Source organism: Lepisosteus platostomus, chromosome 4 (genome assembly GCF_059453375.1).
Source record: "Lepisosteus platostomus isolate fLepPlt1 chromosome 4, fLepPlt1.hap1, whole genome shotgun sequence".
Lineage (NCBI taxonomy): Eukaryota > Metazoa > Chordata > Actinopteri > Semionotiformes > Lepisosteidae > Lepisosteus > Lepisosteus platostomus.
In genome coordinates, this window is record NC_142614.1 from 27,504,933 (window position 1) to 27,532,042 (window position 27,110).

Consider the following 27,110-nt stretch of genomic DNA (forward strand, 5'->3'; position numbering starts at 1 on the left):
TCAGAGATAACCTAGTCTCCTGTATTTCTAGGTTTTCATCAAGTTGCATACACATATTGTGAGACTGGGCATGCTGTAATTTGATCCTTAAAATAGGCAAGCACAAGAAATAAACACAAAGCACAGGCATATGGTAAAAAACATTGCAGTTTATTTATAGTGCAGGGAACATGGAACAAAAACCTAAGCTCTTTTTTGAGCCATTAAATAGACTTCTTCCCAAAGGCTGCCTATTACGGGTGGAGCAGTGGCACTGTGGCTAGGGATCTGTGCCTGTGCCTGGAAGGTTGCTGGTTTGTATCCCGTGGCCGGCACAGGAATCCTACTCCATTGGACCCCAGAGCAAGGCCCTTAACCCCAACTGCTCCAGGGGTGCCATATAAATGGCTGACCCTGCGCTCTGACCCCAAGCTTCTCTCCCTGTCTGTGTGTCTCATGGGGAGCAAGCAAGAGTGATCTTATAGGCTTTAAAAGGCCCCCTCTCTGAGACTGACCCACAGCCACATGGTCTGTGATTTCCTTGTTCTTTTGCTGAATGCAGCATACAGACGATCCGTCTTCTGTCCCTCAGACAACAGATCAACCAACAACCTTGGAAGCCTTTTCTTCTAGCTTCAGAAACTGACACCTGACCAGCAGCCACTCATTCCCTACACAGTTATGTGGAATGCGGTCCACAATAAGGGTTGTCGTCTTAATATATATTGCATATACAGGGAGAGGTACTGTATTAGCTTTTACATCAATTGTAATTATTCTTTTTAAAATTCTTAAAAAGACAAGTTTTACAGAGACGTGTTGCTTGGCTACTGTTGGTATTGTGTTTAAGTTTCCTCTAACATTAACCATTAACTGCACAATTTCAGTGGTCACTCAAAATATAAAGTGTGCTCGGTGTTTGAAGAATAGAATGTACCAGTCCATTAAAAGGAGGGCATACCTGAACCAGGTAACTACAGACCAGCAAGTATTTCCTTTCAAATCTCAATCTTACCTTTCAAATCACTTTCAAATCGAATTGTTATTTTAAAAAAATATTGGGGGAAAATGAACATGGTTTTAGAAAAGGCTATTTTTTTTACTTGCTAGAATACTTCGAGCAAATAACAGCAGTAATCAAAGCAGAGCTCACGATATAGTATGTGTAGGTTTCTAGAAGGCATTTCATAATGTTCTGCAAGGGTCATCCTGGGGCTGAAAGGTGGATTGTAGAAATTGAATGTTAACTAAGTGAATGTAGTTTAAGTAGAAAGCTGTGTCAGCATGCGTCGGTTGCAAAGGAACAAGTTAAGGTTTATTCCATGTTGAAAGAAGAAGAAAGGAAAAAATGTTTCAGCTGTGACATGTGAAGACGGCTCCACAGCCAAAACATTGTGTTTACTTTCTTCTCTTTTCAGCTTGGAAAAAACCTTTACTCGTTCCTTTGCAACTAAGTGAATGGAATGAGAACTGGTTAATATTTAGGAAATGGAGAGCAGTGGTAAGGAGATAAACCTGGTGAATAAAAAGGTGGAGTACCACAGGAACCTGAATCAGGCCTACTCCTCTGACTGACAATGCTAATATTGATCCTAGCATACATAGTAAACTTGGGAAGCTTGTAGATAACAGTTTGTTCAAATCAAGGAATAGTACAGGAGCAAGCCCTTTTGTTAGGTTTACTAATGATCTGCTGATAGATACCGACAGCAGTATGTGTTCTTTTTCTGATGAGTCTTTTTGCTGCCTTTGATACTGTTGATTTTCTGAATCAATGAGATAGTGCTGTTGTAATGACAGAAACGGCATTGTTGTGGGTTAAATCTTACCCGACAGGATACAGTTTTAAGAATCCATCATTGTTCCACGTCTATAGAATTGGACAAATCTGCCGTCTTGCGCGGCTGTGTTCTTAGTCCCATTCTTTTTAATAATAATAATAATAATAATAATAATAATAATAATAATAATAATAATAATTTCTTACACTTATATAGCACTTTTCTGGGTACTCCACTCATAGGGGTTTACGAGTAATGGGGACTCCCCTCTGCCACCACCAATGTGCAGCATCCACCTGGATGATGCGACAGCAGCCATAGTGCGCCAGAACGCTCACCACACATCAGCTATCAGTGGGGAGGAGAGCAGAGTAATGAAGCCAATTCATAGATGGAAACTATCAGGAGGCCATGATTGGTAAAGGCTGATGGGAAATTTGGCCAGGATGCCGGGGTTACACCTCTACTCTTTTCAAGAAACGCCCTTGGCTTTATGAGTATGGAATATTTTCTGAGTGTTACAATAGTATGACATCAGTCCCTTCATACATACAAATCAGTCTCTTTATACACACTTTCCTGTATTTCCTGTTTTCTTTCCCTTTATCAAATTCAACTCTGTTTTGGTTGTTTTGACTGAATTAATAGCATTTTGGAACTTTACATATAGCACGTTTTCAATTCATGCGGTGAAGCCTTGAACAAATTTACAAATGCTGGTTCTTGTCCTGTTGTGTTCCAAGACCTAGGTTTTTTTCTCCATAGAAGTACATCAAATTCAGCCGAATAGCAAATATGATCATCAGGAGATATTTTTGGTTTGTGCATTCCATGTTGAAATCAAGAAGATGTTAGGTGACAGAGTATCATCTTTCACATTTACTCTCAGCATCAAAGGATCCTTCCCCCATTTGAGTCTATTATTTACCTCACGCTGTTAGGCTAGAAAGGAAATGCAGTTTGAGAAGGTGTGAAATACTGTATTTGTGAATGTTGTGCAGGGTTTTGAAACTCTTTGCGGCATTGCAAATGTGCAAATGCATCATTCTAGCTATGGTCTTTTCTAGGATGATCAAAGACATTTTAAGTGTATTAGGTCTAATAACAAAAAATTCTTAAAGCCACTTCCTACCATCATCCTCGCTCTTCTCTGTACTACTAGTCTTATCTCTGTCCTCCTGCACTGAATGTTCACCCTGTGAACATGCGCTCCCTTGCAAACTTTGTATTCTTGTGTTTTTCTCCACTTCCTCCTTCTTACTCCTCTTATGGGCTAGATGGTGTGAGCGAATGGCACCAGCTGTTTCCAGCTGTCAACCTCTGCAGTTTTTGACACCCTTTAGTTTGTCTACTAAAACCCTTTACAAGAAGAAGCTATCATACCATATACTGCATACAGTATATCCTTCATCATATCATAGAAGCCATCATGGGTTCAGTTCCAGCAGTGCTATCTGTGTGGAGTTTGAATGTTCTTCCTGTGTCTCTGCGGGTTTCCTCCACAGTCCAAAGGCTTACTAGTGGGAAATTGGTCCTGGTGTGAGGGTGTGCATGTCTGTATGTGTCTCCTATGGACTGGTTGTCCCATCCAGGGTGTATCCTGCCTTTTGTCTGCTCCTTGCTAGGATAGGCTCTGGCTCCACTGCGACTCTGTATTGGGTAATTGTATGAGGTACTTGTTTCTCTCTTTTCTGTGCCTTCTTCCTCGTGTAGAAGCAGCACACACCATGCTGATTAAGCCAAGGCTAAGTTATGTAATGACTCCCTCCCTCAGAATCCATGTTAGTGCTGAACTGCGCTCCAGCACAAGCATAAATGTTGGAATAACTTAAAAAACAGCTTTTCTATACACATTTTGAAACTTTTTTTGAAAAAAAACAAAACAATCAATTGACATATTTGCGCTTCAGTTTATACAGTATATATTTAGAAAAATATGTGTTTTAGAACTCATGGTAAACAACTTAAAAATAAAATAAACTTAAAAAATTAAACAATCAACTGAAATTTGTGAATTTCTATTTATATATATATTAAGAAAGAATGTATTTTTGGACCCATGATAAATAAGAGGGAAGCCATATTGTCTCAAGCAAGTGTAGAGGTATTCTGTTTTCTTCTTCAATATGTAGGAGCCTTCACAGAAGAACCTGCAGAACAGCTGCACCTGCAACATCCAGTGCTTTGGAGCTTATTTTGTGCCAGGTAGAGAAATAAAATTCCACTTGTGTCTCAGTGTGTGACAGAAGGGATTTCACTGGTGGAGGCTACAGATGGCAAAGTGTTTGCTTGACATAGTCTTGGTCTGACCTTGGAGAAGTAACATCTTTTTCATTGCTGTCCCCCGGTTGGGGGTTTGCTACAGGCAGCTGAGGCATTGTTTGTTGGAAGGTTTCCATGGTCGTATAATCACTAACAAACGGTGCTGTTTCCCTGTGCACACTGGGGCCCTGATTGGTTTCTGTGCATCCTGTAGTGTAAGTAGTGTTTTCATTATCTTCTTCTTCATTGAGGAGTCCTCGATACAACTCTTCACATTCTTGTGCTACTGGTAAATCACTTTCAGTCAGCATTTCTGTTGCCTCCTCAATAATATGCACACTGTTGGTGTCGCTGCCTTCTGTTGGAGGTACATACAAAGTCACTTTGGGTTCCAAAACATCCTGACAAGGGTGAGAAAACATATTAGGTCAGTCTCAAAGCAGTGAAGCACATAAACAGATTCTAAGTACTTATTTGTAAAAGCTTCTAAATGAAGAAATGAAACTTCAATGTTCTAAAAAGAAGGGCTACAGATGGCACAGCACTTAGCATTGCTGCCTAACAGTACTAGGGCCCTGGATTCAATTGCAGGGGTCCTATCTGTTTGGAGTTTGTATGTTATCCCTACATTTGTGTGGGTTTCCACCAGGTGCTCCAATCCAAAGACAAAATACAGTAGGTTAATTAGCCTCTGGGAAAATGTTCCCTGGTTTGAGGGTGTGTGTGTGTCCCACAATGGACTGGCATCCTGTCCAGGGTGCCTTAGAATTTCCAGAATAGACTGCAGGTTACCGTGACCCTGGATTGGATAAGCAGTTAATGAATGTGATGTGATGATATGTTCTATAAAAAAATGTACCAAATGAAAGCAAAGTGTGCAGTAAATAGCAATATTAATGAAAGTATATCTTAGTAAATGTTCAGGGAATGCAATTATTGAATCTAATAGATTTGTCAATTAAATTAGGACATTTTCCTTAGAAAGTACGCACCAGTGCATGGGTGCCATCAATTTTCTGGATGGCATTGCTGTTGCCTGGATTAGGTATATTTGGCCAGAACAATTTCTTTGCCCTGAAAAATGCAAAAAGTACATGTAAAAATGGACTAGAATTAGAATAAACAATGCACGAGAGATTTAGGAGTTCTCATCTAGACAGTCTGTGGAAAAGAAAAGGCCAACAAAATAAATACAACGGTAAGTAAAAAGAAAATACCAAAATGTTCTGATACCTCAAACTGCACTGCTGTAATCGTATAATTTAATTTGTACCATTTCATGCATTGAAGAGACTACAACTGGATTATTGTGATCAGATCTGGTGACCCCAGTGCAAGAAACATGCTGCTGCTCTAGTTGTAGTACAAAAGAGAGTAAAGCAGATTAATTTTCTAATATGAAGGTGGCAGATCTGTTCAGACAAATTCAATTAAATTAACCTTTTAAGCAAGCAGCTGACTGGATTACATGAGGACATGGTTCAAGTATTCAAAATGCTGAAAATGTTAAATTTGACCAAGACTAAATCAGAGGACATTTTCAAGATCACAAATGTTGCAAAAACCAATGGACACAAGCAGAAAGTATGTTTAAAGTATGTTTAAAGTATGTTTAAGAACAATTCATGACAGAAAACAGGAGAAACTTCCACAGATACCATAGGAACTTGATGGAATTTTTGAATCCTTAAGTTTCTATCAACAAAATGAACAAAGTAGCCACCTCTCATTTGAAACCTTTCTTAACACTATTATTTCCAGTAAACTTATTATTATTAAAAAAAACTCTAAGAACCATCAATATTGTTTTGTTATACCTACCCAATTTGTAATACCCAATTGTGTGGCATGACCCAGACTCAAACCCATGACTATAGAGCTCAACCTGTGTGCTGTTATTGATTGAGCCACTTGGGAGGCTCCTATTAATGATAAATATAATGTAACGCATATGGCCTCCATTGCTTGTGAGAGTTGGCTTACCAGAGCGGTGACGTCACCGCCCTTCCTTGTGAATAGCAGGGACCGCAGCCGCCAGGCTGACGGGAGATTTCCCTTTGGCTCAAGAGGCTGGGTCCCTGCTGAGAGATACTGGAGGCCTGGGTTTGAGTCCCTGATGGTGGGGGGCTGACCTGATGTGGCACCGGCGAGGGTGCCCATGTGAAACCTAAGTGTTACAATAAGATTGTACTTAAACCAGTTGTGTATGACCCCAAAAGGTGTTTTTTTTGCTTTGTGTCAGATTGCTCATGTCTTGGTGTTTATATTCACACCACTGGCACTTTTAGTTATCCATTTGAGGAATTCCATCGATACTAGAGTAATATGTAATATTAGAATAACAAAAATCCCTGTTTGGTACACTTTATCCAATTCGGAACAGAATTGTCCCATTATTTAGCTCACTAGGTGAAAAAAATCTGACACAATCTGTAATGTCAACTCAAGAAAGAATTAGCAGTGAAGAACCTGTGTAGAAGATCATATCATACAACAACATTAATAATTTGGAAATAAATGTAAGAACAAGGTTGACATTGCTGTATGTTTTCCTCTAGGTCACCAGGTTTTGGTGTCTGTTTTTAAAAAAAGGAACAGAAAAAGATTAAGGAAATCTGTAATATTATACATGCAGTACATTAAAATAAGTAAAGTGTGTTGAGGAAGAACAACTCTTCCTCCAAACTCTGCCTGTGACAAACTTGAAAAGGGGCAAGATAATGAAGAATATATTTTCTTTAAGAAAAAAACAGGATTATAGATTAATATAAATATAAGTGTTCTCTTTTAACCCAATGTGAAGGAGAATGTCATTATAAAAAACATGAAAACACATGTAACTGCAGGGTTTGTCTCCTTACCATTTAAGGGCTTTGGAACATGTGCAAACTACAGCAAACAATCCCAATATTATTCCAATGAGCGTGCCGAAAACAAACAAGGATATTGTAAGAGGATCTGCAGACAAAAACAAAAGTATGCATCCCAGGTCATATTTTAATTTCTAATATCCTTCTTTTCAGCATTTTTGCCACAAATCAAGTTTCCAACTTTTTCCCTACATTTTGAAAAAGTATGTACAGATTTACAGTACCCTGCAAATTATGCATTACTGTACCTTTGTGAATATTTTACCATTATTTGCCATAGTTCCACTGTGTTAATACAGCTGTATAAAGTTTCAATAAGAACAATATATACTTAAAAGTAAAGTTTGAAAAAAATATTTTAAAAAGCCATAAATTCATTATAAGTGTTATTTACTGTGACATGTGATTCAGTCATGTAAATCAAATTTGTTTCATCTCTCTGCACCCTGAAATTTTAAAAACAAATTACCGTATTGTTGGGTTTTAAAAATAATAAAGTGACTTTTCTTTCCTTCTCCAGCATTTGTTAAAGCAGACACCTGTACTTTGTATACAGTATTTCTTGTTAGGTTAGATAACTTGTAGGTGTTTGTGGAAGAATTAACAGTGATTCCTAGAGGGAAGGAGAGAAAACATGGTTTTCATTCATTTTACAAGAGAATAAAGCCTTATGACTAACCATTCATCTATTGCATGTCATTGTAGAGCATGCAAAATGTAACACATCAACCATTAAACCAACCTGTTACATCATTGATCAGGTAGGTACAACCAGTAATTGGAAATGCCATGTTACAAAAATAAAGACACAAACACAAGAACATAACAGGTTCATCTAAGCGCTTTCAAATCCAATCTGGGAAACTGATTTCAATGCTTTTTTAATAAAACACTCATTGAGGCAGCTGATTATAATATATTCATACAAGAGATCGGAAGGGCTAAATTAAGAGACAATTCTAGACATCAGGCTAATTGTCATTAATGAGACCAAGGCATTCCTATGAATAATCTGATAGCTTCTCAGTCAACAACTTTTCAATTGAATTATTGAAAATGTGTATCAACCCACCTGCAAAAGAATGGGTTTGTAGATACTTTACTATGTCTTACTTTACTATGTCTTTATGTATTGAATATTGTACAACCACAAACAAGGATACAAGTTCTAATAAAACTACACCTTTCCATCTCTACAATGTACCAAAGGTGAAAAGTGAAGGCCAAAAGGAAAGAGAAAGGAATACAAATGTGTAAAAAAAAATCTGAAGCATGTGATGCTGGATTAGTTCAATGCCAGTCTAAAAAAATCTGTTTCTGAATTTGTGGTCAAACAAGATCAGCACTCTGACAGAAACTGAATGTTAACATTGCTGTATGTTTACTTTTTTAAATTACTTGAGATAGCGTCTTCCCGGTAGTTGACTCCATAGTGAATGACGTAGCCCTGGAGAAATCCACGTAAGTCTTCTTCAGGGACTGTAGTCCATTCAATCAAAGCTGAATGTTTTGTAACATTGTGATAGGTTCCATTGGGGGCACTTACAGGTCCTACAAAATTGAGCCAGAAACAAAAAAGAAACAAAATTTACTTTCTTATGAATCATGGCACTAAAGAGCTCATGTGTAATTAAAAAAAATATATATTGGCTTACGTCCTTCAGAGATGTAGGCTTCTGCCATTGCGTACGTTGTCTCGCTGTTATTCACATGCCTCAAGTTACATGTGTCTTTATAGGGTCTTATATGTAGAATGAACTGGTATCTCTTGAAGGGTTCGAAATGATCTGCATTATGAACCGAACACAGAGATATGTTTTTAAAGTGACTTTGCAAGGATACTCTCAGTGTCGTTTTAACAGAAATTGAGACACATGTCAAGAGATACTACAAATTCTCCTTTTATATTTTGCTATTGATTCTGACCGATGCGCTGGTAATGTGGAAAGCATTTTCTTTTATGTTTGTCACTACACATCTATAATACACTTAGAATTGAAAAAAATAAATAATATCCTGAAATGATAAGGAGCAGATGCTGAAATAACCTACATTTCCTAACTATACACTACACTTGACAGTCATAATACAATTAGTGTTTTACATATGCAAAAGAAAGATATACTGTACCTTTTATTTCACGACTGTTTTCATTCGCTAGATAAAATGTTATATGTGACAATGTTTGATTGACCAGACCCCATTCAATAGAATAGCATCTGTAAGAATATTTCATTTTGGGATCCCAGGAAATGATGAAACTCTTGTTAAATGCTGCAGTTACATTTATCTGATCAAGTAAGTCTGAAAATACATAATTAAAGCATACAGACATCAGCATTAATAAAAACAAAGAGTAATTTCACTAGGGAGTGCAATGTCTAAAATTGAAGATGATAACAAATGTAAGATTTACTTAGTTGAGTTCTGAGTATGTATAGGTAATATGTAATCTACATCTTGGAATATACCTCATTTACCTTTTCTTATATATTTATATACTAAATTCGTGCACTGATGTTTTAAACGGAATGTTTTAAACGGAAGTATTTTTAAAAGAAAAACAGTATGTTTTCTGCCCATCAAATATAATCCCGTTAAAAGTAAACAATTATAAATTTAATTCAACATTCTGACATTTTTAGATATTAAGCTAGATTTACATTTTAGAGAGATAAAGATCTGCTTTTTTATTGAGTTTAAATGCAAATAGAAAACATTAAGTGCAACTGGATTTTGGAACTTGTGGCTACTACTGCAAAACCAAATTTAGTTAAGAAGAAATGTTATTAGTAGAATAACATTCTTATAATACAAGAATTTTATTAGTAGACTGTAATTTACCAATGTTTTGAAGTGCTGGTAGTTTTCTTTCGGCTTGTGGAGAACTTCCAGCACTGTTGAAAGCCATCACGCTGACCAGATAAGATGATCCAGAGAGAGTCAGATACAGTTCTGGGAGTGTAGTGTTTAAAATCTGATTGAACTCTCTTGATTCCTTTCTTACAGTCACAGTATAACCATCCACAGTCGCATTTTGGGCAAACTAGAAAATTGTATAAATGTGAGAATTGAAACATGTAGGATATGAACAACATGGAATAGTTTAGATTAAATAACTATATTGTTTCTAAAATACAAACAGAGGTACTAGATCTTAGTTACAAAACACAAAGGAATTTAAATCCATGTTTTAAAATGTTTTGAAGCCTTAAGGCACATAAAAAATTTTGCTCTTAATTTTTTGTGTGCCTTAAGTAAAATGAGAAAAGACTTTTTAAAAATATATTTTTTTATATATTATATAAATGTTATACATATATTTATATATGTTTTTTCTTTGATAAAACCTGTAAAACAAAGTGTGTTACAGACTCAAGTGGCAGCATATTTCTACTAAATCCTTTTCAAGAATATTCAGTTCATTAAATACCGTCCAGCTTATGAAGAATGATCGTTGTCCTCTTTTCACTGGATAAGTTTGGAATTTTACAATAACTGGCTTCTTTGTCAACTCTGCAAAAAGGAAATATTGCAAAAAAGGAAAACTATTGAAACTGTAATAACATTTGAAAAAATAATGTAATTAAAGAACTGCTATGCATATTCAAGCTATATTGCAGAGAAATAATATTTCTCAAATCCATTAGGGAGATGTTATGTTTTTCGATTTTAAATCTAAATTAAAAGGTAAAACATATTTCTCCCTGACTGATTCGTAGTTGGAGGACTTGAAAATTACTACTAGACATTGACTTATAAAAATGAAATAACTGGAAACTCTATTTTAAAATATTTAAAAGCATAGTTGGAAATACATGCCAAAATGGCACATTCCATACTATTCAGATGCACCCATGACAATTTCAATTTGTAAATTTGCTTTCAGGTCAAATATAACTTGGAATTTGGAATTATTATCAACCTGAACCAATTTCTGAGTTTCAGAACTGCCCTCTTTTAGGTACAGTATATTGCCTGAAATATACAGTGAGCCTCTGTTCATTATGTGAGTCTCTGATACAGTATCATTTCTATGGGTGTGTGATCATCATAGATTGATCAATTAGTAAGAGATGTGTAGTCAGAAATAATGGAAAGCAATTTGAGGAGCGTCACTGTAAAGTTCTGTTTGTTGAAGTTGTTGAAAATAGTAACTGTGACACTCATGACAATAAACAAGTTAAATGTCTAAACAAGCAAGAAGATCAAACTGACATATTTAGAGCTCAGCTAAAATGAAAGCCAGCAGACAGTGTGTTCCCTAAGGTCCAGGGCGTGGAAACCACATCTCTGTACACCTGAGAAAGGCTCCACATTAGTGCTCACTCACTAGGAATAAGCAGCTATTTGATAACAGATGAAAGTCCCTATTACAGCATTTCTCACATCTCCATATTTACCACCTATATAGAATAGTTTTTACACAATTTACTAATAACATTCAGCTGAAAAAGGGAAAATGTTTTCTAGCTGCTGATGGAGGGTAGCGGTGTGGACACAGAAGCTGAAACCTGAAATCAGAAGTTGTTTAATAAAACTGTTAATAAACTTGATGTTTATGTGAGATGTGAGTAGTATGTGACAATGTGACATTCGTAAAGGATTTTAATGACATTTTTAGAGGCTGTAAATTAGATTTAAGTAAACTACTCAATGTGAGTGACATCTGTAAAAGTTATTTTTACAGAAGCAAGCTGATTGGACTCAATGAAAGGCTTCAGCAGAACAAATCATGTGAAAGATCACCTTAAATATGCTTATCTCCTGTACCAACACACTGGCCACAGGAGATGACACATTTGTAAAATACAGTAGGGCTGTATGTATTATACTGTTGTATACCCCCTCCTTTAAATTATTTTCAGTTGTTTTCAAAATGTCTGACTGTCAGTACTGCATATCTATCACAAATATATAATGTACAAATGTATTCAGTTATTTTTAAAAATCACATTTTTATTCAGCTTTGATAATCTCAATCCTATACTGTTTTCACAAGTCCACGTTCTGATCCGGAGGTATTTCTGACCAATCCTCCTTGTAGAACCTCTCTAGCAGGCATTTACAGCAGATCCTAGTCCTGTGGGGCTGGTGTGCCTGTGGTTTTTCATTTTAACTCAGCTCTTGGTTATCCTGGTTACTGGGTTAACCGGACCAATTTAACAGTTCCTCCTAGCTCTTCAAGGACTGTTGCTTTAGAGAGACCTTGAAAACTTGCAGAGGCCAGAGTTAGACAACCCTGATTTCAGAAGTTCGTTCAGAGCCTGATTAATAGAGACGAAAAGGTTTTTTTTTTGTAGCTTGCCTAGCTGAGGGAATGGTAGTCTAACTGTAAGGATGAGGCTGACTGAACTCCCCCCCCCCACTTTCACCAGGAATGAGACAGGGAGCTGCAGCAAGGGTGTAGAAAAGATGGTGGACAGTGTGAGAGAGATGTGGAAAAGGGAAGTTCAGAAAGTGAAGTAGGTGAGGAAGTAGGTGAGATCAGGATTGCTGCTAAAAACTCCATTTGTGACTTCTATTTTAAATTTGTTTGTAAAAAACAAATGTATTTCTACATATCTGTATGAACGTTTTAACAGAAACAGTATCTAAATACATTATATTACTTTTTTGCACATTCTACTAATGCTAAAATACTTTGGCATGTGCCACTTGTTTTTTTTTTACCTTGAACTCCCAAGGACACAGAAACATTTCTAGGGAACTGTCAGTAGACAAACTAATGTCAAATTTCTCCAAATGAAAGTGTTAAAGCTGTAATATAAATTATGAAATTTTAGAAGCTGAGCCTTCCCTGATGGATATGGGTGGGCTGTATACTTTGTACTCTATGTATTATCTATCTGCGTACTACCCGGAAAACCATGCTGAATGTATGGAAAAACATTTAATTAAATTAAAAAACAATGTGGTGGCTGAAGATCCACAGCATCATAACTGCTGACTGATTGCTACAGTAATTACTTTAACTGGCAAAAAGAGAAATCTGAACTCCTGTCCATGGAGTGCAGTATTACTATCACAGAGACATTTAAAGGAAACCCAATGAAAAACAAAACAGATTAGAACTTAAACCATGAGAGCTATTCTCATTGAAAATTGTGCTTTGTATTTGAACATTTCTAATATCTATTCTGTTCTAAAATCTGTAATTGCATAAGCTGTACTTTCAAAATGATTTCTTATGTTTTGCACAACCTATATACTTGGTGAGGAAAATGTTTTTTTTTTGTGCCAAACTCCATCACAACCCATTTCTATTTCTATCAATACACATATAATAAATTATGCATATGCATATCGTACATCTTGTTAGAAATAGAAATGGGTTGTGATAAATTATGTGTTTCTGCCTTCAGCAAATCTAGACAACAAAGTCAAGTGACTTTTACAATTTGGTCACAATGAAGCAGGTAGTGATAATCCTGAAAATTATTTATGCAGCATGATGATTAAAGCATTACTGCACTTGAAAGATCTTAAAATGAATAATGATAATACAGCACATAAGAAAGGGATCATCTCTGAGAACTTCTTGACATGATAATGCTTCCATCCTTTATAATGTTTGTTATAATTGAAATCACATTTTCACTTAATGCCCATTTTTTAATAGAAAAGCAAGAACAGATTTTGCACTTATGCAAAATATACTGCTTGCAACACACCTGCAGGCACAAGAAACATTTCACTCCATGAACACTGAGGACACTTTTGGTTTGGTGTGCACTGCACCTGAACTTCATAGGAGAGTGAGGGATTGAGCCCTTCAAATAACATGTATTTGGCATTCTCTTCGGAAACCACCTGCAAAGAAACACATTCCAGCTCAATGGATGGATACCAAGAACAGGAGAAAAATTGGCATCACTATTTTTATGAAGAAAAAAGTATTTTTTCCTAATTGTATATTTAAATCTTGAAAACATTGTTTAGCTTTAATTTAACCATAAACCAGGCTTCTACTGTAGAAACGTCAAGAGGTATTACAAAATATTTGAGGGCACATCATTCTAGTTGGGAACTGACAAAGGTCTCATTGGGTTAAAACATATGGGGATACATGGTTTTCAGAATATTACTAATATTTAAATCTTTGCAACTTCAATACCTGGGCAAGTGGCTGTGGCTTCATGTTGCATACTCATATGAATACACACAGTATATGTAGCCATATATGCACATACTGTAAAGTATATCTATCAAGGAACAGAACACGTGCTACAACTCTCCTGAGCATAGTGATCATCCAAGCTTGTCAATGTTATTTCTCTTATGAGAGACTTATTTACATGTACAACCCCTGTGAGAATAGGAAAAATCATCAGTAGTAGAACCCAAATGTACTTCTAAATACATCTGTTTCCAGGAACTACCATATCAGCCACATACTGTAGCCTGTAGAGTGAGGTGAATGGAAAAGAGCAGTGTACTGCAGGCATGAATGTGTCAGATATAAGACCTCCCTTGACTACAGCCAAGGGCATCAAAATTAGCTAGAAAATGTTCCCTTTATGGAGAGCTTTCTTTTGCCCTTGACAATGCCATTAAAATAGTCTGATTTCAGATATCGCCTTTTTTACCAGATTCACAAAAGATGATAGCAAGAATTGTTTGTTCTTATACCCAAGTCCAGATGGAGTATTATGACTTTCAAATATGTTTAATAGTGATAATGCTCTACGTCAGCGATTTTCCAAGCCTAGTTCAGTCAATCCAGTTCTAAATTTAGAGCATGAGAAAACTAGAACAGATCAAAGTCTATGGTTTTCGCAGTTTTCTTTCTCTTTTAAGTGATACCTGTCAGGCTATAGCAAGTTTTTTAAAAAAAAAAACAGAGAAACATTTAATAGCTCAAGCTCTCTCAGTTTTGAACTCAGCAAAAGCATCTACAGTACTTAATTGAATGCTTTCTAAACAAGTAATAAAACATAACAAAGTAAAATGAGTCCAAATTGATTTTACATGCTCATGAGACATATTTAACTTAACAGTCATGCTTTGTAACTACAATTGAAATAGCATATTTTAAAGAGATTTTAAGGTAAACCAGCAACAAGGCCATTGCAGTTATCAATTCTAAGTGCAACAAATATGTAGATCAGTTTATCAACCTTAGTCAAAGTATGTTAAAGTCTAATGGGTAATATTGCAATGATGAAATAAGGACACCTTAATACAGTATGTAGATTTCACCTGCGTATTTAAAAGTCAGTGTAGGATCAACAAATATAGATTTTTTCACTTGATCATTTAATGTTCTGTTAGGATCAAAAGGTATCAATATGCAATCAATTCAATATGGCACACCCAAAGAAGGCTCCACAGCCAACATGTTGTGTTTCTTTTCTAATCTTTTCAGCATGGAATAAACCTTTACTTGTTCCTTTGCATCCCTTCAATATATTAAATAACTGAGTTATGTGTAGGAATATGCAACAAGAGCCTATTAATATTCACATGAAACTCAAGAATTATTTTATTCTTACCATTTTCCAAGATAGATGGCCAGATTCTCTAAGCTGGATATTGTACTTCTTAATGTGTTTTTGTTCCATCCAAGATATATAAATCTTTCCACTATCTCGTTTAAACATTATTTCTGTAGGTGGATCACAACGAACTGAAACAGAGACAAAGAAAATATACTCTATACTTACCATTTGTTATGCAGTACAAGTCTGATACCTGTGTGTCCTTTGTTACTTGTTTATATTTCAGAGATTTAGAAAAAGACTGTAGATAAATACTTAATAGCTTTTAAGCATTCTGGATTTAAAATGTTTAGTAATAACTTAGTTTTATGTTGCTACAATTTTAAACTTTTTCCAAGTGGCTGCAAATACCTGAAAATGTTCTCAGAAACAATGAGAATATTTCTTATCTTTGAATGGGCAATGATATGTAAATCTTTCTAAAAAGTAAATACAGTATTTCTTCTTTATATTATTGGGTTCAATCAAGCAATTAATCAATCAATGAAAAATAAATGTGACTTACTCAGATTGTTAGGAATGCCTCTGAAAAAGGTTTTTGAACAATTTCTGTTTCGTGAGCTTTCGTCTATTACCCAAGCATTCATTTCATATTTACCAAAAACTTCAATGGAATGGAATGTTTTAGAAATGTTGTGGTGTATTTTACAGTAACCTCTGACCTCCCTTGGAAAAACAAACATGAAATACACAATTATTTCAACATAAAAACAAAATAGTCAATGTAATTAAAGAGTCATAGTTACAATTATTGAAATTATTAACTGAACACACTGTAGAATGCTAAAATCCAAAATTAAAAAAGTAAGGCACTACAGTGTTTTATGCTTTAGTCAAACTACAAGTAAGTCTTTTAAGTTATGTATTTAGGGTTATACAAATATGATTAAACATGCAATTATATTAGGAAACTTTAGCACAAAAATTAAAAAGTAAAAAGAGAACAGTACTCATTTACCATATTTGCTCATGGTTTCTAATTGTGAATTGAATTTGTATTTCTGTCTTTAACAAAATAATTCATATAGACTTATATCCTGTACATAGAGTATCTAAAAGAAGAAATAGCAATCAACAGAGGCAGCAGTGCAGAACATTTCAATGGTCTATCAAACATGACTAACGACAAACAGTTCTTCATTTCTACCATGCCTGGGGAATTCTGTGCTCTGGATAAACAACTATATTTTGCAGTGTGTTGTTTGCTGTTCAGAAAGCATATAATTCTCAGGAATGGATTACTGGATATTACATTACAACATTGTGCAACTCTGATTAAATGTAGATCATGAAAAACCTCATTGTCTGAATGTATCTTCAAACAAATGTGGTTTCTCCTGGTGTAGATAAAATAAAACAAAGTACTTCCAGAACTTACTGCGCAATTATGAGTGTGTACGTTGTAGTGTTTGAAGCACTGGACCCAGATTTCCAGTAGCAAGTCAAAGGATCTTTTTTTGATTTTTTGAAACAGTCTAAGTCTTGGACTCCATCTGTAGATAATTAACAGATATATTTCTGAGAGACTTTTTTCTTTAAAGTTTCTGCATAGGGTTTCCATCAAACTACGTGGAATATTAGTTACACATTGTTTCACCTCAGCCTTGACAGTCTTGATGGAGTTTTGAGCTGCTAGAACAAAACATTGTAATTGGTTACTCTAACTTAATACTTTAAAAAAATGACGGTAGCATATACATTAGACAATAAGAGACAATAAGGTTAGAGTGGAGAGGAGCACCTTAGCTTGTTTGCTTACTAGGCATTAAGTCATCTAAGGATCTCAACAAGCTGTTCGATAATGCTGCTATGTAAGTTATTCAAGACTCCTGAAATGTCTTTGTTCATTTCCCCTGTGTACTCTAGTTTGTATTTCACTATGAAAAAGTCCACTGAGTTGACTTCAACACCTTTGAGGATTTTGAATACTGGAATAAGTTGCTCAGTCTTGGTCTCACTTTCTGTACTTTACCCTGAGAAGTAGCATTAGTGTACCTTTATTCTCAATCTTATTACTGCCACTACTATTATTTTTCATGGTCATCATAGTAGTAGTGATATAATTTTATGCTACAATTAAAGTAGATATACTAACTTCCGTAGTGTTATTCCTGTAGAAGATATTGGCTTGTTGTTTAAACAACCATTTGGCATGACTAGTTCATTAGACAAATAAAACAGGTATTTCAGTATTTTAGTCCACAGTAAGTCCTTTAAAAACATTTGGATTGATTACAGTAAGACTTAAGTACCCTTTTCTTGGTTTTATCAAACAGCTGAAGTCCTTTCTGATTCATGTTGTACTTTTTTTATAGTTGATGCAAAAAATGAAAATTAACAATGATACTTTTTCACCAAACAAGGCATCCATTACTTCATTGCTACAATTTCGGAATAAAGTTAAGAGCATTAGTGGAACTAGTTAGACATGTTCTAACTTGTGACTCACCAATGTTAACCTGTCTCTTGAGTCATAAAGAATTATTTATTATTACTAGTAGTATCATTATCACATTGCAGACAACATAGAAGAGTAACAATCTGAATTTTTAAGTTGGAAGCATTGTTAATGGCTATTAAGGATTTCAACAAGTAAAGCAAAGAATGGGCACTTCAGTAAGCACATAAAATCTCTAAATGTGAATAGAATATTTTTCTGCCCCTTCCATCATGGTGGATTGTTAAATCCATATTGTTCCAGTGGTTTCACTGTTTCTCCTCTGCATATACAATATTAATGTAAAATGTGCAGCTCATCACTCTGATTTTGAGGTACCCTGCCTTAACATGTGCATTTTATTTCTTCATGCCCTGGCCTGACAAAAACTCTTTTTGGCCAAAGGGCTTGTAATGGAACTTCTGGCTGCTCGTGCAAAACCCATGTATGGTGACGAACATAGCACGGTGGTTTGGTTAACAAGGAGCAAATAAAAAAAACTGCTGAGCAATAGACAATGGACAAACATGCACTTATTTTTAAAAACCACAAATTAACCATCAACACACTTTTTTTAAAGTTGTGCATTAATTTCTTTTATTTTCAATTAATTGCATATTGCATACTTGCTTGCATTAAATATAGCACAGTGAAGTTATTAATTAAGAACATAATAAAGAGTGAACAAATTTTTATTTGTGTGGATTTTTGGAATAATTTTTGCTGTAGAGAACAGATTTTAAATTCATAATTAATCAAAATTGTAGATTAAAACAGGTCGGACACAGGGACACAATTGAAAATAAGAATACTGCAAATAGAAGATAGTTCTTTAAACAAAGGTTTGTATAGTCTGGAAACAATTCTCTTGTCACGAGCCGGAACGTGACATTATATCACCAATGTGACATTTTCTAACCGCTTCATCCAATTCAAAGTTGTGGGGCAGCCAAAAAGCCTATCTTGGCAAACAATGGGCTCAAAGCAGGGTACATCCTGGACGTGACTCCAGTCCATCACAGGGCAGACACAGACACAGACGGGCCTACACTCACACCAGGGCCAATTTTCCAAGAAGCCAATTAACCTACCAGTATGTGTCACAGAATAAAAAAAAAACTAGTGTGGGATGAATGGTGTCTGGAGCTGATTGATCTTAAGTGGGCATTGAATGGCCAGTGCCTCTATAAGGGTGGTGCATTGATATTTCCGGCCTCAGTTCTTAAGCTTTCTATTGAGCTGGAGGTGGGGTCTGGAATGGGGTGTGAATACCAAACAACAACTCATGACAAGAATGAGTCATGAGCCCTTGCTAAGAACTGCGAGAGAGTCTGCAGCGGTTGTACACCGTACTTTACTGTTACAACCCCAAGTGTCTAAGGCTAAAGGGGTGTAACATTTAGGATAATTCTTTTGGAAGCAGGTGGGTTTTGGTGAGGGACTAGAGTGGTGCCAAAGAAAAGAAAATAACAAACAAAATGGAGCTGGCTAGGACAGTGAGGGAAAGCTAACCTAACTACAAAAGAAAACCCAAAACACACGGTCTTCGGCATCTTCAACACCCTAGCTAACCTGCACTGACTACCCAAAACCATACAAGACAAATGGCACTCACCCGTACTAAACTAGTGTACTAATACAAAATCAACTAAGTGTGTAAAGTGTACCCAACAACCTAAACTAACCTTATATACAAAAGTTCACACAAAAACACAAGTGAACCAGGAATACAAATAAGGGAAAACAAGAGTAATCAACAGGAGCAGGGTACAAAAGAACACAAAAGTTGAACATGTAACACTGGGGCAAGGTAATGACAAAACAAGGATGAACACACAAACAAACGAAAATACAAAGAAACTAACAAAAAACCAACAAAACAACAAAGCCGAAGCTATACGAAAATACACACACACAAAGCAAAACAAACCAACAAATGAAGCCGAAGCAATAACCAGAAGCGAAGCGATAACCAAAGCCAAACGGGACCGAAGTCAAACAAAAGGCCTTTTCTTCCTGAAAGCCTCCATGTTATATAGTGAATAAAATGTGTTTTCCGATTGGCTGAGAGCTAATTGATGATGACATCATGCAGAAAGTGTGGTGTAATGGTGGGCCAATGGGGAAGGGAGAACAATCAAGGGTCAGCAGTGTGGACATAACAGAAAAAACACATACAGAACACACACTGGGATATAACATTTACCCAGAGATCAGGGGCTGGGATCAGTGGAGGAAAGATCCAGCATCATCTTCCATCCCTCTCTACAAAAATTGTATTTAGAGATAAACAGGCTAGAAGAGGAAAACACCAGGGACATATTGTGTAGGACACTGGGACATTGAGGAGGATGCCTGGAATTTCACTGTTTCTTCTTTATGGTATAAGGAGGCGTGACCAGAGTTGGTTCCGGAGAACAGCAAAGCCAATTTGTTCACTGGGGACTTTTGGTTCTGGATACTGAGGTTCATAGACTACTCTATGAGTAAATCATGTCAAATGTTTTGTACATTGGGTGGGCAGCATTGGAATTGCTGTCCTATGTGGTTACATTTGTGTAATGGGAAGACTGAAGCACTGAAATTAAATGGAATATTATATGTGTCAACTGTCTAGTTTGTGGATCCATTGGTGGTTCTAGGTGATAAAAAGAAGATGTATTAGAAGAAAAAGGGGTCCTAAAAGTCCCTATAATTGCTTGATGGTGTAATTGTGCACAAAGCAAAAGTAGTGAATTTCAGGCTCACCTATCAATTACCTATATGTTTCTTGCCTATGAGAGGAAACCAGTGCAAATACAGGAGAACATACAAACTCCATGCAGATAACACCATGGGTGCAGAATTGAACCCAGGACCCCAGTGTAGCAAGGCAGCAATTCTAACCACTGCATCACCATGGCTGATGTGTAATAAACAGATAGATTACTAACAATCAAATGAGCTAGACACACTAAAATGGCCTTTTCTTGTTAAATGGCCCTTTGTTCATTAGCTTTTTGTGTTACAGTATGTTCTAATATTTTAGTTTGTTTTTATCATGTAAATCTTAATTCAAAGTTAATCAGTAGTTCAATTCCTTAGAAATATGACCAAATAAACTTAATCCTGATGCAATGCGAAAGGCTGAAATAGTACAGTGAAAAAAAATTCAAATACAGTACTACCCAGCTTAAAGAACTGTACTATTTAGATTTTTCAGATTAATCTTGGAAATCTAAGTATTTGGATTTTGAACGCAAAGCTTTGCAACAGGAACAAAATAATTTTAATTCCATTGCATGCAAAGAAAATTGAAATTAAACAGAATTAAAAAAAATAAAGGAGTTGGACATTTTCAAATACTTGTCATCAAGTGCTGCATAACATATAGTAATTTTGCAGACAACAGTATTAAAGTATTTAGGCATTTTAAAAAAATTGAAAAAGCACAAACCACACTAATGCCTACAGATTCAGACTTTGTTTTTGCAAGGCACAAACTACAGCACCTTTATAATAAAACAACAACATATTACATAGCATGCATAAAATAAAAAAATGCTAACATTAACTTCATACTCTTCATACTTCCTATAATACCTACCCTTTTATTCCATTAAACATGGGAGTCTTTTGAATCTGCAATATTTCCTGTCATCTTCCTGGTGATATTTGTGCTTTTTGCTTTTTATTCAGAATATAACTGCCTTGAGTTTGCCATCAACTTCACGTTCCTTGTTGCACCAACAGTCTCATACTGTATGACCAAGTCTGGGCAATTGGCTTTGTTGTTAGGGATGGTCAATACCTCATTTGGAGGTATCAGGTAATATGCTTCTGGTAATATCTTCAGGGTGATGGCGAGATGCTTGTTCAGAGATTTGTCATCAAAATTCCCACCCCTTACTTTTAGTTCTAAAGTGACCCGAGAGCTTCTCGACAAGCCATCTAGCACTGGGAACATGTTTTTTATTTTATTTTTCACAGACTTCACTGGTCTTTCTTCTCTAAGGAAGACAAACAACATATAAATAGAAGTCATGTTTAACACCTGGACAAGATACATCTTTCTCTCTTCTATCAATCCTGCTGTGAGCCCTATCTAGCCCCATTATTTGTGTAAAGAAATTAACAGGTTTCTTCAAATATTTAATGGGTAATACATATGTTTGCAGTAATCTTTGGATTTTGTCACACTGACCAAATAGTTTTCCTTACATATTTTCTAAAAATGTTAGTCCTTAATGTCTGAAAATAACTGCAGAAGTTCTTGTTTTCTTGTGTTTATCAATAATAGCTAACACAGTACTTTTCACTGAGTCATTCAGCTCTTTCACTGGTGGTTTCTGCTTTGTTTAAGTTAGGGACATCAGACTCAGTTCCTGGAGTGTCTTTGTCTTCAGGGTTTTGTTCCATTCTGAGTATTCAAATAAGCACTAACCTACATATTGTTTTTTTAGTTTGACATATATACTGTATTACGTTTTAAAACTCTTAAAGAAATTCATGAATAAATGGGGTCACTAACAAAAGTATGGCAGGGATGGTGGCAACCAAATTTCTCCCTGAACTTCCTCTGCTACTCTAACTCACACTAATTCTCCATGACATCATTTCCTGAAAATAAAAACTATAAATAATCAACAAGCCCCTCTCTCTTGCTGCCATCCTCTCCTCCATTTCCACCTTAGAAACTATATCTTCTAAACTTCTCTCTCTTTAATCTTCAGATATCTGGGTAAAGTTAACCTTCAATGTCTTTGTCTTCAATTATCAGTCTATCTATCCATTCGTCATCCAATACATAGTCACAGGGAGCCAGAGCCTATCCCAGCAAGCAACAGGCAGAGACACAAGGCAGTATACATTCTGGACAGTACACTTGAATTACAATCAAACATTTTACAATGTGTTCTACATCTCTCTAACCTGTATTTTGTTAAAGGGCAAGTGAGAAAGGAAAAAAAATGGGTGGTAACAGATTTCAAAGATAATTGCCACATCTGGTATTTTAATTTCAACACATAAAAACAAACCAAAAACATCTTGGTTCATCTTGGGAAAAATGGAAAAGGGTAATATAGATGAAACACATATACTGTATCTGTAAATGCCAAAGGTGCAGAGGTCCTCTTCAGAGAAACTTAACAAGAGGATAAAAGTGTTACGCTGAAGTAGTTTTACAAAACAGTTTATTAATATCACCATGTTTTCCTGTGTTAGTCTGGGTTCTCATTACTAACAGACATTTAAAAACTGTAGCCAAACAATTTGCAGCAGGAAAGCTCAAACCCCAGCTATCAGGAAATTCCTGTAAATAATTGGTGATAATAAGTAATATACATTATTTGTTTAAATGTACAGTGAGTCACCGGGCACCCAGTGTAATATTTCTTTGCTCACACTTAAGGAAAGCCAGCAAAAAAGTGACGTCACAAACTGAATGCAATCTCTAAAAAACATTCATACTAAGAGCTGAAGGTACAGAAATGTACGTCTGCACAACAGGAATTTATGTTGTGGTCATATTCATTTAGGAAAAAAGAAAGGTCATGATTTAACATGATTTAACAGAATTGCACAAAGGACTGGAAGAGTTAAATCCAGTAAGTGGAACATCTACACATGGCCAGCACGTGGAATGCGTAGTGGAGGTGAATATGGTAGCTGGATCTCAGATTAGACCAATTTTATATATTATAAATGCCAGAGTTCTAGTTTTATTACTGTGACAAAATACAGTATATTGCAGGTTCCAAGTAAATGCAGGCTGACATCTGGTTCAGAGGGAGTTATGTGGCTAAAATGAGACCTACTACCTGTGTTTTGAATCCTATATCTATGGCCCTACTTAAGACCTGTCCATCTCTGTTCATCTGCTCAATGAATCACGAAAATATAGATTTACAGCTGTAGCCTTCAATCTGGCTGATCTCACATATCTGTGAAGAAATCTAGCCTGGATGCTTAAGATACTTATTAATAGGTCTAATTTCAGGCTTATATATATTATAATTATGGGATGGACAGTGGCATCTTAATTATAATCTTGGATAGAGAGATTATAATCATATGCAAGATTATAATTAAAATGCCACTAATCTTAATTATAATCTTGCTTATGATGAGCTCTTGACTCAGGATCACTTAATATCACCTTCTGATACTGTCAATCATGTCATTTTACTGGAACACATGGAATATTTTTAGGGATCACTAGTACTATCCTTTATTTGTTCTGGCTTCTGTTTGACTAACAGGAAGTCTCATAAATCTTAGCTGTTTTAAATGTAATAGCACACCAAGTTCTGTGTTGGGGATTTAACTGCTAAGAGACTCTAGAATATGGTTCTAGATGTGTCTGGAAGGTTGTGGGTGCCAATACCATGTGAGGCAATGGTGCTGGTGCTGTACCATTAAGCAAGGTACAGTACTTCACATTGGATAAATAAATTACCAGCAGTAGCAGATTTACCATTATGGACTTGGGTTTCTCTTCTATTCTTATGACAAATTTATTACGTGTGATATTTACACGTAAAACATATACATTGTTTTTACATGTATATTTACATATACATCTATATACATATACACTGGTTTTATTGTTTTTTCTGTGCTTTCTTGCATTGTATTTCTGTTAAGTGTATAATACATGCATTGTAGTACATATGAAGAGTTACACTTGAGAGGACGCCATTTTGCCCAACTAGCCATTTTCGTAGCTAGTAGTTAATTGATCAACTGCAACTGTAAAATAAATCGGCTACAGTACACCAAAATTGTACATGATATTCTACACAAGACCTTATACAGTTGCACAGCATTATACACACTTAGCATAAGGGCCCTTTAAGTTAAGTTATTTGCTTTTAACTACAGTATGTACCCTAATGTTTTGCTTGCCTTCATAATTGTTTCCCCTCATTTTCTACACAATGAAAATGGTGTGTCAACATTAACACCTGTGTATGTTTCCCATTTTGTATTTATTAAGTTTTTGCTCATGTGAAACCCTGTTCTTGCCTTCATTGAATATCATCTACCAAGGTCTTTGCTCAGTCTTGAATTTTATCTAGAGCTTTTGGAATGCTATATACTTCTTCTCCAGTATTTGCCAATCCTCCTAATCTCATATCATCTGCAAATCTGATTAGTTTACTAATTACACCCGAATATACATTACTGATTTAAATTAGGAAGGTTAGTGGTCCCCATACAGATCTTTATAATAACATGTAATAACATTACCCTGATTTGAACCTCACTTCCGATCTGTATTTTCTTTCATCTAATTATTCGTCAATTGTCAATCCAAATTACATGACGTTTCCTGAATGCCTACAACTTGTAGGATTTAGGCTTTAATGAGGAGCTTTATCAAAAGCCTTCTGAAAATCTAAACAGCATTTTGTATGCTGTTTGTGTATCCAATATGTCGGCGCTTTTTCTAAGAGCTTTGACAAGTTGGGTAGGTAAGACCTCACAATTCTTCAATGCTTTGGGTTGCTGGAAAAGCACCTAGAAACCTAGAAATGTATAAAAATGATAGAAATACAATTGTATTATTATTTATGTTGCCCGGAGAAGGAAACAAATGGTAGGCCTAACATCTGTAAGTTCACAATGCAGAAAGGGGCTCTGCTTAGTGGAAACACTCATGGGAGTTTGTTTACTAGCAACCCAACCCATGGCTCCCTGTCTTTCTGTATTCACTTTGGCTCAGCACTTCGGTTTCTGCGATATGTCCACAAGATGTTTCGTAAAACTACCCACACCATACTGTTTCTCTCTCAGTCCCTCCATTAATTCACAGGATGGCAGTTATTACATTTCCCCTGAACAGATAACACAACTGAATCCACAAAATCTATGATCAACACAATGCGCTATGACTGAGAGCAAGCTCTGCTTTTTAAAAATAAAAAGAATAGGATGTGGTTAAATCAATCAAATTTCAAAATATACTACGTTCTTTGTATAGATGATATCTCTATGATAGGCATCTCTTTGTGTCTACAATTTACGCCACCACGACTCTTATCGCAAACACTGAAGTGGTAAAGAGTGATATAAAATAGAAGTGCCTGCTTCAACAACTGATTCCAATAATTGATTTAACTTGTTACGGCCATTTCAACTGAATGTTCCTCATTGGTTTATTAGGAAAAAAAGGTTTGAGATGCATTTTAATACATTACTGAAAGAAAACAACTCATCACTTCTTTGTTACTTCAACCATATCAAAATAATTATGCATGGATGCATGTTAATAAGTTGGTATTCACCTAGAATCCAAAAGGCAAATGCTATACTATTTTAAAGGCTGATTCACTCTTAAATCTGAAAAGGTACGTCCTAGATAATTCATTTTGCAGACACAGAAAGACATGTGTATCCATTCTGAAATTAAATTTATGTAAAATTCCTAGAAAAGTGATTTCCCCTTTTATTTTAAGATACATACAAATCCCAAAACATCATAAAACACAGAAGTACAGTATTTACTGTAACAGAGACAAACCCTATTTTACATTTTTTAATTCTGCTTGTCTTTGCTATTATATGTTTTAAGTTTCACAATTTAAGAGTAAGTTAATGCAAAATATGTGAAGAATGGGAAAGGCATCAGTTTGATGAGGACTCCTCCAGTAGTAACACTCATGAGTAAAAATATTGTAATCTGACTGAGGTGTGATGTGTTAACAATGTGGCCATTGTTGCCACAGAGTTACATCCATAGTAAAGCAGACAAATGCTCCTTGAATCAGGAGATATGAGGTCTGTATTTGTAATGAACAGGGTAATAAAAAAGTCTCCCATTAGTGTCCCATTAGTGCCGCACTGGATGCTTTTTAGTTTAAACTCTATGCTTCATCCAAAATAAAAGTGATTCTACTTTCCTGAAGGAAAGTAGCCAAATGTAACCAAATTACAGTGCAGTAATGAAAAAACATCTTGTCAAAGGACTGATATTGTGCTGCAATTTATATTTAATTAATTTGGTCAAATGCTAATACCAACAAATTAAGACCACAATATAATCAATACAATAATAAATCAGGGTGGAGCAAGGGGGTGCTAGAAAAAGCACCAAAGTGTGCAACGTATTGTGCAACCCATGAGCACTTATTCATAGGAGAGTGCAAGTCCGAGATTAGAATTTGACCACCTCTCAAACTTCTGTTAAATATCACCATTTTATACCTTGTCTGATAACTGAATCCATTAAAAAAGTATTTGAACACTACAGTTGTAGTGATAGTTTGTGTTTTCCTTTGAGCTTCACTTATGACAT

The 27,110-nt window shown here is 35.6% G+C and overlaps 1 protein-coding gene across 4 annotated transcripts in view; it reads right to left on the minus strand.

Annotated features, from left to right (window-relative positions):
• Positions 1 to 129: 129 nt before the first annotated feature.
• The window catches only part of LOC148673074 (leukemia inhibitory factor receptor), a 30,569-nt gene continuing 3,588 nt past the window's right edge, over positions 130 to 27,110 (minus strand). For all 4 annotated transcript variants that reach the window (XM_088629308.1, XM_088629311.1, XM_088629309.1 and 1 more), the window contains 13 exons: positions 16,772 to 16,886; positions 15,899 to 16,059; positions 15,388 to 15,521; positions 13,567 to 13,705; positions 10,326 to 10,408; positions 9,737 to 9,938; positions 9,023 to 9,196; positions 8,548 to 8,679; positions 8,291 to 8,443; positions 7,362 to 7,505; positions 6,884 to 6,980; positions 5,015 to 5,096; positions 130 to 4,423 (listed from right to left, as the gene is read on the minus strand). In XM_088629308.1, the coding sequence (XP_088485434.1) occupies positions 4,028 to 4,423; positions 5,015 to 5,096; positions 6,884 to 6,980; positions 7,362 to 7,505; positions 8,291 to 8,443; positions 8,548 to 8,679; positions 9,023 to 9,196; positions 9,737 to 9,938; positions 10,326 to 10,408; positions 13,567 to 13,705; positions 15,388 to 15,521; positions 15,899 to 16,059; positions 16,772 to 16,886 (2,012 nt within the window). In that variant the 3' untranslated portion in view covers positions 130 to 4,027. The remainder of the gene's footprint in view (positions 4,424 to 5,014; positions 5,097 to 6,883; positions 6,981 to 7,361; positions 7,506 to 8,290; positions 8,444 to 8,547; positions 8,680 to 9,022; positions 9,197 to 9,736; positions 9,939 to 10,325; positions 10,409 to 13,566; positions 13,706 to 15,387; positions 15,522 to 15,898; positions 16,060 to 16,771; positions 16,887 to 27,110) is intronic.